Here is a 19,504-nt window from a genome sequence, read left to right as displayed (position 1 = left end):
GTCCAGGGCTATGAGAGGTTATGTCTATTGACTATTAGGGGTAAATGAGGCCAGACCTAGGGCTATTAGAGGTCAATAAGGCCAGACCTAGGGCTATTAGAGGTCAATAAGGCCAGACCTAGGGCTTTTACTATTAGAGGTCAATGAGGCCAGACCTAGGGCTATTAGAGGTCAATGAGGCCAGACCTAGGGCTTTTACTATTAACGGTAAATGAGGCCAGACCTAGGGCTATTACTATTAGGGGTCAATGAGGCCAGACCTAGGGCTATTACTGTTAGGGGTCAATGAGGCCAGACCTAGGGCTATTAGGGGTCAATGAGGCCAGATCTAACACTATTACTATTAGGGGTCAATGAGGCCAGACCTAGGGCTATTACTATTAGGGGTAAATGAGGCCAGACCTAGGGCTATTAGGGGTCAATGAGGCCAGACCTAGGGCTATTACTATTAGGGGTCAATGAGGCCAGACCTAGGGCTATTACTGTTAGGGGTCAATGAGGCCAGACCTAGGGCTATTAGGGGTCAATGAGGCCAGATCTAACCCTATTACTATTAGGGGTCAATGAGGCCAGACCTAGGGCTATTACTATTAGGGGTCAATGAGGCCAGATCTAACACTATTACTATTAGGGGTCAATGTAGCCAGATCTAAGGAATTGCCAATATAACTACTGAAGATCAAGAAAGCCAAGGTTACAAGAGTTTATCATAAATTGATACAGACATCAGATTTTATAAGAAACGAAATATATGTTTACCTGGTGATACCTGAAGCATTAAGGTACATGTACGTAGCCCTGTGTGGGTATACGTACCTGTGTGGGTTGGTTGTGAAGGAGATTATATTACAAGTGATAAACAGACCCATTACCACTGACTTTAAGCTGACTGTGATAGTTAGGAACCATCAAAGTGTTGAAGTGTTTTCATAAAAATATAGAGAGTTTAAACTTTACATTTTGATGCTGTATATATTTCATGATTGTTTCTGAATATATAATTCAATATTTCATGTGTACGACTGAACACATCTACATTTCACTATTGTGTCTAGATATACTAATATTCTCAGGAGTGAAAGCACATGTGAAAAAGTGTTAAATTTATATAACATATCTTTATTAAGAACTCGAATAACACATTTTTGGAAATGTGTGCCAAATCTTGCACTGGGATCTCCTTAGAATTTCTGTAACATAAGATATTTGTGTGTAAAACCAAGTTTTGAGAACCTTTTTTTCTGCAAAAATAGTATTGCCTGTATGCTGCTATATTAGAAGTTACTTGTTGATAAAACATGTCCAATTTCTACAATATTAAAAGTTTATTTTATAGGTGCAACTTTGTGCAAACATTTATAATTTTACTCTTACTTTAACCTACTCTGAGAACACACATCGACACTCTCTGTTTAACCTACTCTGAGAACACACATCGACAGTCTTACTCGACAGTCTCCATTTAACCTACTCTGAGAACACACATCGNATACTTTAACCTACTCTGAGAACACACATCGACAGTCTTACTCGACAGTCTCCATTTAACCTACTCTGAGAACACACATCGACAGTCTCCATTTAACCTACTCTGAGAACACACATCGACAGTCTCCATTTAACCTACTCTGAGAACACACATTGACAGTCTCCATTTAACCTTCTCTGAGAACACACATCGACAGTCTCCATTTAACCTACTCTGAGAACACACATCGACAGTCTCCATTTCATAGCTGTACTGTTTGGTCATTACCGGTAATCAGTTTGATATCTTTTTCCAGGTGATGTCTTACCAGTAAAAAGTTCTACGTTGAGACTTAACCTTCGAAGGTTATAAACGGAGATTACCTGCCTTGTTGTCTTTTTATTACACTAACAGAATTGTAACTTTACTGTCAATACTAGAGGCATACATACACACAAACTCTGACTTCACGATAGTTTGTTGACAATCAAGAATCACTTGCAGAGTGTATTAAGAGCATCTCTGACTTAGTGTGTCTCATGTATAAAGTTAAAGACCAATGCTAGTTCTTAACATGTTATCGAAGTGTGTCTTATGTAAAAAGTTAAAGACCAATGATAGTTCTTAACATGTTATCAAAGTGTGTCTTATGTATAAAGTTAAAGACCAATGATAGTTCTTAACATGTTATCGAAGTGTATCTCATGTAGTGAGAGACCAATGTTAGTTCTTAACATGTTATCGAAGTGTGTCTCATGTAGTGAGAGACCAATGATAGGTCTTAACATGTTATCCCACGTCAACTTGCATAACATGACAAGGACAGACCTACCTATTTGTACTGGTGACATTGTGTGGGCTTGCACACACCTCCCTTTGATCTACAGGTAAACTACCTATGTATATCGTTTACTTATTCAAAGCATCAACATTTCAATTTTAGATGGGTATTACTGATTAAAACCTAAACAAATGACCTGCTTTGATTGAGTTTGAGCAGTCAGGCTTGCATCTGGTTTTAGTAGAAAACAGGGTGGTTCATTGACATGGTAGAAATGTAATATTTTTTGTTCGGAATGACTCATGTGATACTAGCGACAAAGCTAAGTAAACAGGTAGAATGTGTATTTTGGTCGGGGGTCGTTGGTTTGATAGATTTGTCAAATGCGTGTAGTGTTGTTTAATATACATTACATTCGTGGTGGAACAGCTGGGAGTGTGTGGACATATAATGCTGAACAGTCTGAAAGCCTTCATCTTTAACAGGGATTTAGTGTACTCCTTACTATGTGGCTCTGACAGAAGATGTGAGGGTAATATTGAGCACGATTCCAAGCCTTACACCTGTGATTCCTCTGAGTCTGTTACTGTAAGTAATACTTCTTCCTGTCACAAGTATGTCACCAGTCTGTCGTTATTTTGGTACAGAATATTCATTGTGTTTTAATATTGGACAGCAACAGCTCAAACTAGACACGTTAGTCTGAACTCTCTTCAACAACAATCTGTCAGTCGTGCATATATATATATATGTAGCACAAAGTACAGGTCACAAAATTCATGTCAAAATATATGTACCAACAACTAGTTTGTTTTATCACAAACAAACCCTGTCACAAACAGTATTTGTGGTTCTCTGTACAGAGGTGACTTGCTATAGACAGGTTTTACATGCAGAGGTGAAGTTCTCAGTATTAATAATGATAACTGCTATAGACAGGTTTTACATGCAGAGGTGAAGTTCGCAGTATTAATAATGATGGCTGCTATAGGCAGGTTTTACATGCATAGGTGAAGTTCTCAGTATTAATAATGATGGCTGCTATAGACAGGTTTAACATGCAGAGGTGAAGTTTTCAGTATTAATAATGATGGCTGCTATAGACAGGTTTTACTTGCAGAGGTGAAGTTCTCAGTATTAATAATGACGGCTGCTATAGGCAGGTTTTACATGCAGAGGTGAAGTTCTCAGTATTAATAATGACGGCTGCTATAGGCAGGTTCTACATGCAGAGGTGAAGTTCTCAGTATTAATTATGATGGTTGCTATAGACAGGTTTTACATGAAGAGGTGAAGTTCTCAGTATTAATTATGATGGTTGCTATAGACAGGTTTTACATGCATAGGTCAAATTCTCAGTATTAATAATGATAGCTGCTATAGACAGGTTTTACATGCATAGGTGAAGTTCTCAGTATTAATTATGATGGTTGCTATAGACAGGTTTACATGCAGAGGTGATGTTCTCAGTACATGTATCGCTATGGACAGGTTCCTCAAAGAAGATGACTGTAATATAAAAGTTAATTTCTATATAGAAACTTGACTTACAATAGGTTTTCTATATAAATAGAGATGTATTCCCTGTAGCACTAGAGATATGAGGTTTCTCACTTGTCTGTACATTATGTAATTCGGTGTATATTTGGTTTAGAAAAAACTTACAAATGCCGACGAACCTTGCATTTAACTAACGCTAAATATGAGTTGATTGTATAGTTGCATAGTTGTATTTGCATAGTAGAGCCTATAAGAGGGTTCCCTTGTTACCTGTATAATAAAATGATCACAGGTTCAGAGTGCCTTGTAAATATTTTCTGTTTGGAGAACTTCCTGGAACAGTGACTAACAACTGTTTTACTCTATTTACTTTGGTCACATACAGCGCTGCATTATGACATGTTCCTATATTTATACTTGGAGATTTTGTGGTGTCGTGTAGTTATAAATAGCTGTTTCCATTCTCTTGATTACTGGATGAATAGGTATTTAACTATAAGATATGTCTATTGTTATTCCATTAAAAAGGAAGTGCCATATGGGTACATCATCTAAAGGTGATACCCACTAAGTGTGCTGTCATCATCTAAAGGTGATACCCACTAAGTGTGCTGTACTCATCTAAAGGTGATACCCACTAAGTGTGCTGTCATCATCTAAAGGTGATACCCACTAAGTGTGCTGTCATCATCTAAAGGTGATACCCACTAAGTGTGCTGTACTCGGAGGTTGGTAATGAGTGATGGTTTACGTCCAATACCCACTAAGTGTGCTGTACTCGTAGGTTGGTAATGAGTGATGGTATACGTCCAATACCCACTAAGTGTGCTGTACTCGGAGGTTGGTAATGAGTGATGGTATACGTCCATGTTAGACAACACCACTTTATTGTACCGTCACTGTTAACTCTTATTTCATAATGTTTTTATTTAATGTTTCTGTTATTATTTAAGAACACAAAATAAAAGTTCTATACAAAACAAATTTTGTTACTGATAAGGGCCATGGAAAATAACACAGCTTTTGCAGTGAATCACAGAAACTAATCTGGGAAACAACAGGCCTCTAGAGGTCTATTTGGGAAACTAGACTGGAAAAACAACAGACCTTTCATCAGGGGCCACACTAGACTGGGAAAACAACAGACCTTTCATCAGGGGCCACACTAGACTGGAAAAACAACAGAACTTTCATCAGGGGGCACTTGTGGGAACTAAACTTAGAAAACATTAAAATCAGCTCGACCTCTCAGAGGCCACTCAAAGAAACTAGACTGAGAAAACACTCAAAACAATAGACCTTTCAGAGATATGTCAAGGAGAATTAACCTTGAAAAGCAACAGTCCTCTTATTGGCAACAAGGATGGAGAATATAACAGACCTCTCTGGGGAAAACTTGATGGGAAAGTTGGATGGTGAAAAGCATACCTTTCGAGGCTCTTAAGGGGAAACTAATGTGGATGGAAAACAAGGATTAATAAGGAACCACAGATCTTCACGAGTCATTCAGAGGAAAGTTGAGCACAACAGCTAAATTCCTGAAAATGGAGGCAGGGGCAGCAAGGAGAGGGGTAGGGGATGGAAAAGGAGAATAAAATGGGGAAGACAGTCTAGTCCCATCTGTGGTCTAGGTGGTTGAAGTGAAGGCATTTTCCTAATAGAATATTGGTGTGATTTCTGTATGATTTCATTGGGTGTGATGTGAATTAGAGCTTAGTATATTGTAAGTGGTTGTAATTGACCTTCCACCTCAAGGTCACACTAGAGCATGTATATATATATGTAGTAAGGCAGTGTGTGGTTGGTCGTCCCTCATCACCATCATCTTGTCTACAATTATACCTCAAGTGGCCTGGTATTCCCTCATCACCTTAACATATGTCACACAAACACATGGTCATATTACTGGCTCAGGCCAAATTAGGAAGAAATTAGAATCTGACGAATCCTATTCATTTATGAGTTTGTATTTAGTTGAGTTTAGACCAAAACATTGTGATGAATTGGTGTGGAGGTGAGAGAGATGTAGTTTACAAGTCACTGCAGCAAAGATACAAATTACTGGTGGACTTTTGTTTCACTTTCACTATGAGATCAAGCTAGCCATTTCTCAGCTTTACTTCCTGCTCATGGAGAGATAGAATGCCATTTTACACGGTAAGTTAAATTTGAATGAGAAATACGGTGCTAAACATGTGCACTGAAATATAAAACATGTACAATTGTATATGTTTATAGATTGATTAATTGAATAATGTGATTTAAGTATGACATTTACCAGGACAGTGGTTTGTTATATTATTTGATCATCAAATCACAACTTAAATAGATATTGGATCTGTTGCTGCATGTTTCACAATTGACATTTCATTGTAAACTATATATATACGGCTCTGACATTTCATTGTAAACTATATATATATACGGCTCTAACATTTCATTGTAAACTATATATATAGAGCTCTGACATTTCATTGTAAACTGTATATATACGGCTCTGACATTTCATTGTAAACTATATATATACAGCTCTGACATTTCATTGTAAACTATATATATACGGCTCTGACATTTCATTGTAAACTATATATATACGGCTCTGACATTTCATTGTAAACTATATATATAGGGCTCTGATATTTCATTGTAAACTGTATATATATATATATACGGTTACAACCTAACAGCCTGATCTCTAGTGCTACTGTACTATATATACACGGCTCTGACATTTCATTGTGAACTATATATATAGGGCTCTGATATTTCATTGTAAACTGTATATATATATACGGCTACATCCTAATAGCCTGATCTCTAGTGTTACTGTACTTTATATATATAGGGCTCTGATATTTCATTGTAAACTGTATATATATATACGGCTATAACCAAACAGCCTAATCTCTAGTGCTACTGTACGATATATATACGGCTATAACCAAACAGCCTAATCTCTAGTGCTACTGTACTATCTATATACGGCTACAACCTAACGGCCTGATCTCTAGTGCTACTGTACTATATATATACGGCTACAACCAAACAGCCTGATCTCTAGTGCTACTGTACTTTATATATATACGGCTACATCCTAACAGCCTGATCTCTAGTGCTACTGTACTATCTATATACGGCTACAACCTAACAGCCTGATCTCTTGTGCTACTGTACTATATATATACGGCTACATCCTAACAGCCTGATCTCTAGTGCTACTGTACTATCTATATACGGCTACAACCTAACAGCCTGATCTCTAGTGCTACTGTACTTTATATATATACCGCTACATCCTAACAGCCTGATCTCTAGTGCTACTGTACTTTATATATATACCGCTACATCCTAACAGCCTGATCTCTAGTGCTACTGTACTTTATATATATACGGCTACATCCTAACAGCCTGATCTCTAGTGCTACTGTACTTTATATATATACGGCTACATCCTAACAGCCTGATCTCTAGTGCTACTGTACTATATATATATGGCTACAACCTAACAGCCTGATCTCTAGTGCTACAGTACTATATATACACGGCTACAACCTAACAGCCTGATCTCTAGTGCTACTGTACTTTATATATATACGGCTACATCCTAACAGCCTGATCTCTAGTGCTACTGTACTTTATATATATACCGCTACATCCTAACAGCCTGATCTCTAGTGCTACTGTACTTTATATATATACCGCTACATCCTAACAGCCTGATCTCTAGTGCTACTGTACTATCTATATACGGCTACAACCTAACAGCCTGATCTCTTGTGCTACTGTACTATATATATACGGCTACAACCAAACAGCCTGATCTCTAGGGCTACTGTACTATATATATACGGCTACAACCAAACAGCCTTATCTCTAGTGCTACTGTACTTTATATATATACCGCTACATCCTAACAGCCTGATCTCTAGTGCTACTGTACTTTATATCTATACGGCTACATCCTAACAGCCTGATCTCTAGTGCTACTGTACTTTATATCTATACGGCTACATCCTAACAGCCTGATCTCTAGTGCTACTGTACTTTATATATATACGGCTACATCCTAACAGCCTGATCTCTAGTGCTACTGTACTATCTATATACGGCTACAACCTAACAGCCTGATCTCTTGTGCTACTGTACTATATATATACGGCTACATCCTAACAGCCTGATCTCTAGTGCTACTGTACTATCTATATACGGCTACAACCTAACAGCCTGATCTCTTGTGCTACTGTACTATATATATACGGCTACATCCTAACAGCCTGATCTCTAGTGCTACTGTACTATATATATACACGGCTACAACCTAACAGCCTGATCTCTAGTGCTACTGTACTTTATATATATACCGCTACATCCTAACAGCCTGATCTCTAGTGCTACTGTACTTTATATATATACCGCTACATCCTAACAGCCTGATCTCTAGTGCTACTGTACTATATATACACGGCTACAACCTAACAGCCTGATCTCTAGTGCTACTGTACCATTAAGCTACCCTACAAGCCTTTATGTCAATTTTAAACAAGTACTGTTGAGATGTTATTCATGATGTCATCTCTGCAGAACCTTTGTTTCATGAAAAAGAACAAGATTTTCCAATTGACTTACCTGTGATTTTTTCCACAGATATCAGAAACACACCTATGATTTTTATTTGGTCTGAGTACTGAGTTAGGACAGTTTGAGACCTGGCTAGCTGTGACATCNCAGATATATATATACGGCTACAACCTAACAGCCTGATCTCTAGTGCTACTGTACTATATATATACGGCTACAACCTAACAGCCTGATCTCTAGTGCTACTGTACTATATATATACGGCTACAACCTAACAGCCTGATCTCTAGTGCTACTGTACTATATATATACGGCTACAACCTAACAGCCTGATCTCTAGTGCTACTGTACTATATATATACGGCTACAACCTAACAGCCTGATCTCTAGTGCTACTGTACTATATATATACGGCTACAACCTAACAGCCTGATCTCTAGTGCTACTGTACTATATATATACGGCTACAACCTAACAGCCTGATCTCTAGTGCTACTGTACTATATATATACGGCTACAACCTAACAGCCTGATCTCTAGTGCTACTGTACTATATATATACGGCTACAACCTAACAGCCTGATCTCTAGTGCTACTGTACTATATATATACGGCTACAACCTAACAGCCTGATCTCTAGTGCTACTGTACTATATATATACGGCTACAACCTAACAGCCTGATCTCTAGTGCTACTGTACTATATATATACGGCTACAACCTAACAGCCTGATCTCTAGTGCTACTGTACTATATATATACGGCTACAACCTAACAGCCTGATCTCTAGTGCTACTGTACTATATATATACGGCTACAACCTAACAGCCTGATCTCTAGTGCTACTGTACTATATATATACGGCTACAACCTAACAGCCTGATCTCTAGTGCTACTGTACCCTTAAGCTACCCTACAAGCCTTTATGTCAATTTTAAACAAGTACTGTTGAGATGTTATTCATGATGTCATCTCTGCAGAACCTTTGTTTCATGTAAAAGAACAAGATTTTCCAATTGACTTACCTGTGATTTTTTCCACAGATATCAGAAACACACCTATGATTTTTATTTGGTCTGAGTACTGAGTTAGGACAGTTTGAGACCTGGCTAGCTGTGACATCCCAGAAGATGTGTGATGTACATAGACAATTTAGTGAAGTGTAGGTTGTTGCTAATTGTTCTGTTTGACCTCTTCAGTTATTGACTGGAACAGCAACAACCACACCAAGAAGTTAATATGGTGCTTAGTGGTCAAATGAGTTGGTTAGTTTACATGTGTGGTTGGTCCACATCAGTCTTCGGGTCAAAAGTCCTTTGGTCAGCAAAGTACTGTGGTGTTGATCTGACAAAATAGAAATATTTTAACGGCAAGTAATGAAACTATAAAAGATGTGTTGATGGAACTATTATAAGTATATCTATTAATAGAACTGTTATATTGATAGAAATAGTTCAGTTATTTTGATAAAACCATTATAGATTTATTGATAAAACTATAAATTTATTGATAAAACTACATAAATTTGTTGATAAAACTATAGAGATTTATTGATAAAACCATATAGATTTATTGGAAACTATATAAATTTATTGATAAAACCATATAGATTTATTGAAAAACCATATAGATTTATTGAAAAAACATATAGATTTATTGATAAAACTATAAATCAATTTATTTATAAAAAAAATATGAGTAGAATAAAGTTATAGAATCAAATATTACATAGAAATCTATAATAATCTTCTATCAAAGCTGAATTCAAGAGATGCAGTTCAGATATATTATAATGAGTATTAGACATAAGCTGATGTGGGTGTGCATGTGTGTGAGAGGAAAACGAATTACAACATTTTATATACTAAGCATTGTACATAGCTACCGGAAATAGAAGAAGACTGATATAGACAAAGCCTGTTGTCTAAATCTTTTGTCAATACTGTTCTAACATCTTCTTTAATGTTAACTTATATGTTTGTATTATATATGTATTGTCAATAAAATACTTTTTCAATTGAAAAAATATATATTTTTGAATTAAAATCCTGTACAATATTATCTGATGGCAAATTTTGGTTAACATGTCACTATCATACATTAGGTTAGATAGAGCATGAAATCTGTTTTTAGATTTGATAAAAATGTGCAATAAATCTTCAGACATTAAGATGATTAATTCAGCAAAAATAAAGGTGGTGAATTCATTGGACAGTGTAATTATGTGATGATGAGTGTAATGATTGAACATCCTGTATAAGAGACAGGTAAGTGTAATGACCTTTAGGAGACTCACACCTGTATTGTCTTGGACCAGATCCAGGTGTGAATTTCCTGTAGTCTAAGGTAAACCTACAGCCTCTGGTCAATACATTACACAGTAATTGGCCATCATCAACACCTGGTGGTCAGTGTACCATCTGGTCAGTGATTACTGACCTGTCACTTTAGTGTTTACCTGTAGTGGTCATTTGGCTGTGGGACCAGTTATATAGACTGGGCCTGTGTCAGCTGGTGGTATACTGGTCAGTTTGATAGACACATCAATGTGGAAGGTTGTACTACACTATAGATATATACTAGTACTGACCAGTACTGACCAGGCCTAACTACTCCAGACCTCACCTGTAAACATCTGTGATGGACAGGAGGAAGTCTCACCTGTATAAACGCTGTAGAGCTAGGATCCTCAAATATTCCTCTCCCTACAAATGCTCTAACAAACCTAAGGTTCTCACCAATATCCTTAGGAACCGACTGACCAAACGACGCTCTCTGTCAGTCCTTGGCTGGGTAAGGAGAAGTACATTGTAATGTATTCATTTGGTATTTTCCAAATTGAATAATTAACCAATCAATTAATGAACCAGAAAAAAATGCTTAAAATAACATTAAGATTTCCATTGTGTTGCTACAAGTATATTGTACTTAGCACCAGATTATGCATACTAGAATATAGAAAAAATGTAATAAATTTTCAATTTTGGTGAATTGCTATATTTCGCCAATAAAACCATCACAGTTCTCTTTGAAAAGAAGCATCAAATAGTAATTTTCTTCAAAAATATAAATCTGTAAGATAAATCGCTTCTGTACGTACACATATAACCACCAAACTAATTTGTTATACATTAGATCATAACCACCAAACTAATTTGTATTCCAAACCATACTTGTTTACCAAGTTTGATGTTTGTGTGTAGACAGCTGTAGGATGGGTATTTATTTAAAACAAATACGTCATTTCATAAACAACTGAGTAAGGTGGCTCTGCGGTATAAAATCAGGTCAGTGTGTGTGAGCGCCTGGTATAGGGTGTAGTGGGACTCGTAACCCTAATCAGGTCAGTGTGTGTGCACGCCTGGTATTGGGTGTAGTGGGACTCGTAACCCTAACCCTAATCAGGTCAGTGTGAGTGAGCGCCTGGTATTTGGTGTAATGAGCGCCTGGTATTGGGTGTAGTGAGCGCCTAGTAATGGGTGTAGTGAGCGCCTAGTATTGGGTGTAGTGAGCGCCTGGTATTGGGTGTAGTGAGCGCCTTGTAATGGGTGTAGTGAGCGCCTAGTATTGGGTGTAGTGCGCGCCTGGTAATGGGTGTATTGAGCGCCTGGTAATGGGTGTATTGAGCGCCTGGAATTGGGCGTAGTGAGGCCTGGTCATGGGTGTATTGAGCGCCTGGTATCGGGTGTTGTGAGCGCCTGGTATTGGGGGTAGTGAGCGCCTGGAATTGGGTGTAGTGAGCGCCTAGTATTGGGTGTAGTGCGCGCCTGGTAATGGGTGTATTGAGCGCCTGGAATTGGGCGTAGTGAGGCCTGGTCATGGGGGTATTGAGCGCCTGGTATTGGGTCTAGTGAGCGCCTGGTATTGGGAGTAGTGAGCGCCTGGTATTGGGTCTAGTGAGCGCCTGGTAATGGATGTAGTGAGGGCCTGGTATTGGGTGTAGTGCGCGCCTGGTAATGGGTGTAGTGAGCGCCGGGTATTGGGTGTAGTGAGCCCCTGGTAATGGGTGTAGTGAGTGCCTGGTAATGGATGTAGTGAGGGCCTGGTATTGGGTGTAGTAAGCGCCTGGTAATGGGTGTATTGAGCGCCTGGTATCGGGCGTAGTGAGCGCCTGGTAATGGGGGTAGTGAGCGCCTGGTATTGGGAGTAGTGAGCGCCTGGTATTAGGTGCAGTGGAACTCGTTCTGTGGACTTTTGCATGAGGGCCGTTGTTTATACAGACAATACCAGGACCTAGGTCGCCTGTAAGTGGTTCAAGTCGCCATGTACTACAATACGACACGGAACAAAAGGACACTAATTAAATAAGCTCAAGCACATGAAGCCATTATCAGATTCCTGTGTTCTCTAATCACTGTGCTGTCTCGTGTTTAGATACATGCACGTACACATATAACCACCAAACTAATTTGTATTCCAAACCATACTTGTTTACCAAGTTTGATGTTTGTGCGTAGACAGCTGTAGGATGGGTATTTATTTAAAACACATACGTCATTTCATAAACAACTGAGTAAGGTGGCTCTGCGGTATAAAATCAGGTCAGTGTGTGTGAGCTCCTGGTATAGGGTGTAGGGGGTCTCGTAACCCTAATCAGGTCAGTGTGTGTGCACGCCTGGTATTGGGTGTAGTAAGCGCCTGGTAATGGGTGTATTGAGCGCCTGGAATTGGGCGTAGTGAGGCCTGGTCATGGGTGTATTGAGCGCCTGGTAATGGGTGTATTGAGCGCCTGGTATTGGGGGTAGTGAGCGCCTGGTATTAGGTGTAGTGAGCGCCTGGTAATGGATGTAGTGAGGGCCTGGTATTGGGTGTAGTGAGGCCTGGCCATGGGTGTATTTAGCGCCTGGTATTGGGTGTAGTGAGCGCCTGGTATTGGGTGTAGTGGGACTCGTTCTGTGGAGTTTTGCATGAGGGCTGTTGTTTATACAGACAGTACCAGGACCTAGGTCGCCTGTAAGTGGTTCAAGTCGCCATGTACTACAATACGACACGGAACAAAAGGACACTAATTAAATAAGCTCAAGCACATGAAGCCATTATCAGAGTCCTGTATTCTCTAATCACTGTGCTGTCTCGTGTTTAGATACATGCACATGGAAAGATGAATATCTTGAGCATCTCTCAACCATCGTCATGATCGTAGATAACAGTAAAATGTTCAGTCTCAGCTCAATAGAGATATTAACTTCATTTCAAATCAACAGCTAAAAATTCTAAAAAAAATAAAGAAAAATAAATTTGAGACAACCCTCCTCCACACAATCTAAGCAAGCTGATCATGCGAAGCGACACATGAATCAATTCGTACTGTTTTACGTACATAGAACTTAGACATTTTGAAATGTTTTTCAGGATGATGTGACTAGATTCTGGCGGGAGGAGAGAGAAGAAGGGGCCGTGTACAATGCCTACCTCAAGAAAGTAACCTATCACACATTGTCAATTGTAAGTATAGTTATCTCCCTTGTCAGTTGTAAGTATAGTTATCTCCCTTGTCAGATGTAAGTATAGATATCTCTGTTTATTTTCTTTGGTAGAGTTGTCTACCCATTATTCCTGACCACACTGGGGACCAAAACACTGTCAAAACTCAAATCTCATTCTCTGCTTTAGATCAGTGTTGACAAGGATGGGAGGGGTAAAATATCACAATGTGTACCTCAAGAAACAGACTGTGTACGGTCAAATGTCAGCAGAGTTTATCTGCTCCAGGTTATTCCTGGTGACAGTATCAGCTATGTCTTCCTCAAGAACAGAGACCATACATAGTCAGAAACTCGATAGTTATTCCATGTCCCTTTTTGGAGTGAGTATTATACCATAAGAAAGGAACTAGCCACACAAGAACAGGTACAGTGTCAAAAGTGCAGGCAATGATCCATTCTAGATTCTCATGTAAAGTTATATATTCCTGTAAATGTGAGAAATATTGCCTTATTTATCTAAAAATCTGGGGAAACCATTATTCTGACTTTGTTCCATTAACTGTGTAACGATGACTTATATATAAGTTTGATTGGGAATGCAGCTTGTGTATATGACTCAGAAAATCCAGTGAACCCATCACCTTAGTTTTTGTGTGTTGTGAATTCCCCTCAGAACATGTAGCACAACTTTTGAAGAAGAGCAAACTACAGCAGACACTGTGTTGGAGCTTGTCTCACCTTTAGTGCTCGGAGGTGTAAAACTGCTCAAGCCATGCAACATCACACGTAAAACGAATCACATTAGAACATTGCAAAGTCATTTTCTGTATACATGTTGCTGACTCAGACAGGAGCATGATGGGAAATAGATCTGTGAATAGCTCATTATATGGAATGCATTAGGTGGGTAGTGCTGTAGGTTAGTTCTTCATATTACTTTATAAACCTACGGTTCAGCAGAACCCAGGCTTCTAAAGGAAGACTACCATAGAAAGGCGGGGTTGTATCTCTCATCAACCGTCCGGGATAAGTCATTGAAAACGAAAGGAAGCAAACAGTATGTTTGGTTACTCTATCAGAAGGATTTGTTGTGTATTCAGTCCTATGGAGTGTTATTTGTGATGATGTAATCAACAACACATGCTCATTTCATACCCTCTGCCTCAGCTCCAGATAATTGTAGGAAACTACAAACATATCTATCACCTCTCTGGTGCTCTTTTATACAGGGGCTGCACCCCAGCTTTATATAAACCACACTCTTTGCTGTGGTGAGCTACCCTACCAAGCTTGTACCTCCATCCATCCATCTGTCTGTCATTCCTTAAGTCTACACTCCCTTTGTTGTGGTGAACTATCCTACCAGGGGTGTATGTCTGTCCATCCATCTGTCTGTCATTCCTAAAGTCTACACTCCCTTTGTTGTGGTGAACTATCCTACCAGGGGTGTATGTCCGTCCATCCATCTGTCTGTCATTCCTAAAGTCTACACTCTCTTTGTTGTGGTGAACTATCCTACCAGGGGTGTATGTCCGTCCATCCATCTGTCTGTCATTCCTATAATCTACACTTTCTTTGATGTGGTGAACTACCCTACCAGGGGTGTATGTCCGTCCATCCATCTGTCTGTCATTCCTAAAGTCTACACTCTCTTTGTTGTGGTGAACTACCCTACCAGGGGTGTATGTCTGTCCATCCATCTGTCTGTCATTTGTATGTCTGTCCATCTGTCTGTCATCCCTCAAGTCTACACTTTCTTTGTTGTGGTGAGCTACCCTACCAGGGGTGTATGTCTGTTCATCCATCTGTCTGTCATCCATATCGACCAGACTGTCTTTGTTATCATTAGCTACCCTGCCAGGGTTGGTATGTACATTCATTTGTCTGTCAGTCTGCAGTCCAGTCCAGTATTCCATTATATGATGATGTTGTATTCTGAGGCTAATATAACTTGTTAAGTGGTCCTTATTATATTATGACACCAGCAGTTATTGTAAGGATCAGTATAATCTATACCTATATACGACAGCAGTGTGATATTATGTAAGGATCGATATAATCTATACATATATACAACAGCAGTGTGATATTATGTAAGGATCGGTATAATCTATACATATATACGACAGCAGTGTGATATTATGTAAGGATCAGTATAATCTATACATATATACGACAGCAGTTTGATATTATGTAAGGATCAGTATAATCTATACATATAATGACAGCAGTGTGATATTATGTAAGGATCAGTATAATCTAAACATATATACGACAGCAGTGTGATATTATGTAAGGATCTTTTTATTAACTCCAGAGTGCTCCAGAGCAATCCTAGGCCCAGTTTTGAACACATTTCATGTTGTATGTATAAAGCACTTCAAGGTCTGATTGCCTTCTTTGACAGAAGATTTGAAGACTCTGTGTATGTACACAAAATTTTATTGGGAAAATTAAATACAGTCTGATGTTTGTACACACTACTTAAAGCTATACAGCTTTAGGAAGACAAAAAATAAGTTACTTGTATGATATATATGTGTGTGTATCTTCTATATCACTATATAAATAATCTTGACATTCTTATCTGTAGAACATCTCGGATGCTGACTATTGTGAGGAAGGTTTGGTTAGTTTAACAGGGCTAGAGGTGTCCTGGCTTAAACTCACCACATGTTGGTGCTGAGTAGTATAGGCTGTAGGAGAGGAGGAGGGGGTAAGGGAGGAGGAGGGGGTTAGGGAGGGTTAGGGAGGAGGGGGTTAGGGAGGAGGGGTATTAACTGTGTAGTGTACTAGAACTCTAGTGCAAACCTGTTACACTTGTGTTATAAGAAAACATAGATTATAGAGATTGTACTAGAACTCTAGTGCAAACCTGTTACACTTGTGTTATAAGAAAACATAGATTATAGAGATAATTGGTCTGATAAAGCAGTACAACAGGTTCATCATCATCATCAGAGGAGGATACAGTGGCTACATGTATATACCCATTACAGTGGCTACATGTATATACCCATTACAGTGGCTACATGTATATACCCATTACAGTGGCTACATGTATATACCCATTACAGTGGCTACATGTATATACCCATTACAGTGGCTACATGTATATACCCATTACAGTGGCTACATGTATATACCCATTACAGTGGCTACATGTATATACCCATTACAGTGGCTACATGTATATACCCATTACAGTGGCTACATGTATATACCCATTACAGTGGCTACATGTATATACCCATTACAGTGGCTACATGTATATACCCATTACAGTGGCTACATGTATATACCCATTACAGTGGCTACATGTATATACCCATTACAGTGGCTACATGTATATACCCATTACAGTGGCTACATGTATATACCCATTACAGTGGCTACATGTATATACCCATTACAGTGGCTACATGTATATACCCATTACAGTGGCTACATGTATATACCCATTACAGTGGCTACATGTATATACCCATTACAGTGGCTACATGTATATACCCATTACAGTGGCTACATGTATATACCCATTACAGTGGCTACATGTATATACCCATTACAGTGGCTACATGTATATACCCATTACAGTGGCTACATGTATATACCCATTACAGTGGCTACATGTATATACCCATTACAGTGGCTACATGTATATACCCATTACAAGTTCAGTGGTCTGAGTGGGCTGGGAGGCTGTCAGCACTACAGGTCCAATAGTCTACCTAGACTGGGAGGCTGTCAGTACTACAAGTCAAATAGTCTACCTAGACTGGGGGGCTGTCAGTACTACAGGTCCAATAGTCTACCTAGACTGGGAGGCTGTTAGTACTAGTTACAGTAGCATGTGTAGACTAGTATATTGATGTGATAGAGAGGTGTTGGCTGTGTTGACTAGTATATTGGTGTGATAGAGAGGTATTGGCTGTGTAGACTAGTAGACTGTGACCCCTGTGATATACTTCCTCAGCAGTCTACCCAGACATTCAACAGTTATCCAATATTAACCCCATATCTGGGTCTTGTTTTACTCAAACCTATTTTTAACATCACAATATTTCAGGCTGATGAAGACTTGGTGTATCATTCTATTTCTGTTTGTCTATCTCGTAGATTTTACACCAATCAAGAGATGTTTACAAGGCAATAGAGGGTTCCCCCGGGAACAGCATTTGAGAGCATATTTACGCAGCAGTGCAGGAGGTTCAGATTAATCCCAACATTACACTATATTTACATCTAGGGGAAAAGGTTACTGGCTCTTCTTTGATTTCCTATAAAATATCACAAAATAATGCACTGTATGATTGAGGCCTCGGATGGTGATTTTACAGCAATGAGTTTTCCAAGCTTATTTTTTGAGACTCACAATGAACAATGTCATTAATTTTCTCAGCTTATACATTAGTAGTATTAGTTGTATGGTCTGTCACTGAAACCCAAATAAGGCAAGGCCATACAAAACCGTTCAATGAATTTGTCACATCGAGATCCTTTAAATAGTTCACTAATATACAGATTATGTTACTGGTCCCCTACAAATGGTTACCTATTGACCCCAGTAAGGTTTTGAAGGGGGTTGCCATGTGATCAAAATTAACCAATGGATTACAAACCGAATATTTGCCCGAGGGCAACTATGTGCAATGTCATGAGCTTTCCTACCTTGTACTTTTAGGCTGACAATGAACAAGGGCGTGAGTTTTCCCACCTCATGTGGGAAACTCAGAAGACGCGGGTCATCAAGGCGGGAACGCTGGAGAAGCTGGTAGAAAGTCTGGTCACAGTCAAGGGGGAGCTGGACTCAACCTATGTGAACGTGTTCCTGGCAACTTACCGCACCTTCGCCACGCCCAGACAGGTGCTGGACCAGCTCATCCAACGGTCAGTACCACAGTCCTGTCTAGTTCAGACATACATAGGTTATTTCTTAGATTCACTTCTACATCACAGGAGGTTAGAATTATAGCTATTGAGATGGAAAGGCAACTACAAGTTTATAATCTGAAAAAAAGAATTCATGAAAAAAACCCTCTACATGTTGTTTTCTTTGTGATTTTCAGGTACAAATGGCTAAAGTTAAGTGGACAGGAATGCACGGAGAGGAAGGAACTCCAGGAGATCCAACAGAGGTAAGGACTAAACTACAGTACTCTTATATAATGTCAAACACTTTCATTTACAACATGTTTCTGATGAAGGTTTAAAGTATGTAAGTGTACGGTTTAAAATAAGCCTTGTGTTTTGTGAATAGTTTCAAAGAGAAAACCATTTCTATGGCAGGACAGTGAAGTCGGTGATTTCAGTATGGCTAGACACATATTCAGAAGATTTCCGCGAGGAGCCGGACTATCCTTGCCTTCACACACTAGAGCTGTTCTCTACCCAGTACATTCCTGACAGTGACCTCGCCATGCGGGCCAGACATAAGATTGACCGCTTCCACAAGGAGGCGCTGAGTAGATCAGGTAGGAGTTCTACTTCTCAAACCACTTAAGGTTTGATTGCATGTTGGTATGGATGTCTCTGTTAAGTTAGTAAATGAATATTTGATGGGATGCTGGTATAGAGATCTATTAACTGTAGTACTGTATATTTATCAGACCCTGGTATATAGAGATGTGTTAACTGTAGTACTGTATATTTATCAGACACTGGTATAGAGATCTATTAACTGTAGTACTGTATATTTATCAGACACTGATATAGAGATCTATTAACTGAAGTACTGTATATTTATCAGAC

At 39.0% G+C, this 19,504-nt stretch overlaps 1 protein-coding gene across 1 annotated transcript in view; it reads left to right on the top strand.

Moving 5' to 3' along the window:
* Nucleotides 1-2,500: 2,500 nt before the first annotated feature.
* Nucleotides 2,501-19,504, top strand: part of LOC110445240 (ral guanine nucleotide dissociation stimulator-like 1) — a 31,580-nt gene continuing 14,576 nt past the window's right edge. The window contains exons 1-5 of the mRNA XM_021489743.1: nucleotides 2,501-2,837; nucleotides 13,680-13,772; nucleotides 18,438-18,643; nucleotides 18,823-18,891; nucleotides 19,043-19,227. Coding sequence (XP_021345418.1) covers nucleotides 2,700-2,837; nucleotides 13,680-13,772; nucleotides 18,438-18,643; nucleotides 18,823-18,891; nucleotides 19,043-19,227 — 691 coding nt within the window. The 5' untranslated portion in view covers nucleotides 2,501-2,699. The remainder of the gene's footprint in view (nucleotides 2,838-13,679; nucleotides 13,773-18,437; nucleotides 18,644-18,822; nucleotides 18,892-19,042; nucleotides 19,228-19,504) is intronic.

The sequence above is a fragment of the Mizuhopecten yessoensis genome, unplaced genomic scaffold, assembly GCF_002113885.1.
Source record: "Mizuhopecten yessoensis strain PY_sf001 unplaced genomic scaffold, ASM211388v2 scaffold2129, whole genome shotgun sequence".
NCBI classification, from domain to species: domain Eukaryota; kingdom Metazoa; phylum Mollusca; class Bivalvia; order Pectinida; family Pectinidae; genus Mizuhopecten; species Mizuhopecten yessoensis.
Note: the sequence above shows the minus strand (reverse complement) of the source record. Positions and strands in the feature narration are given on the sequence as shown.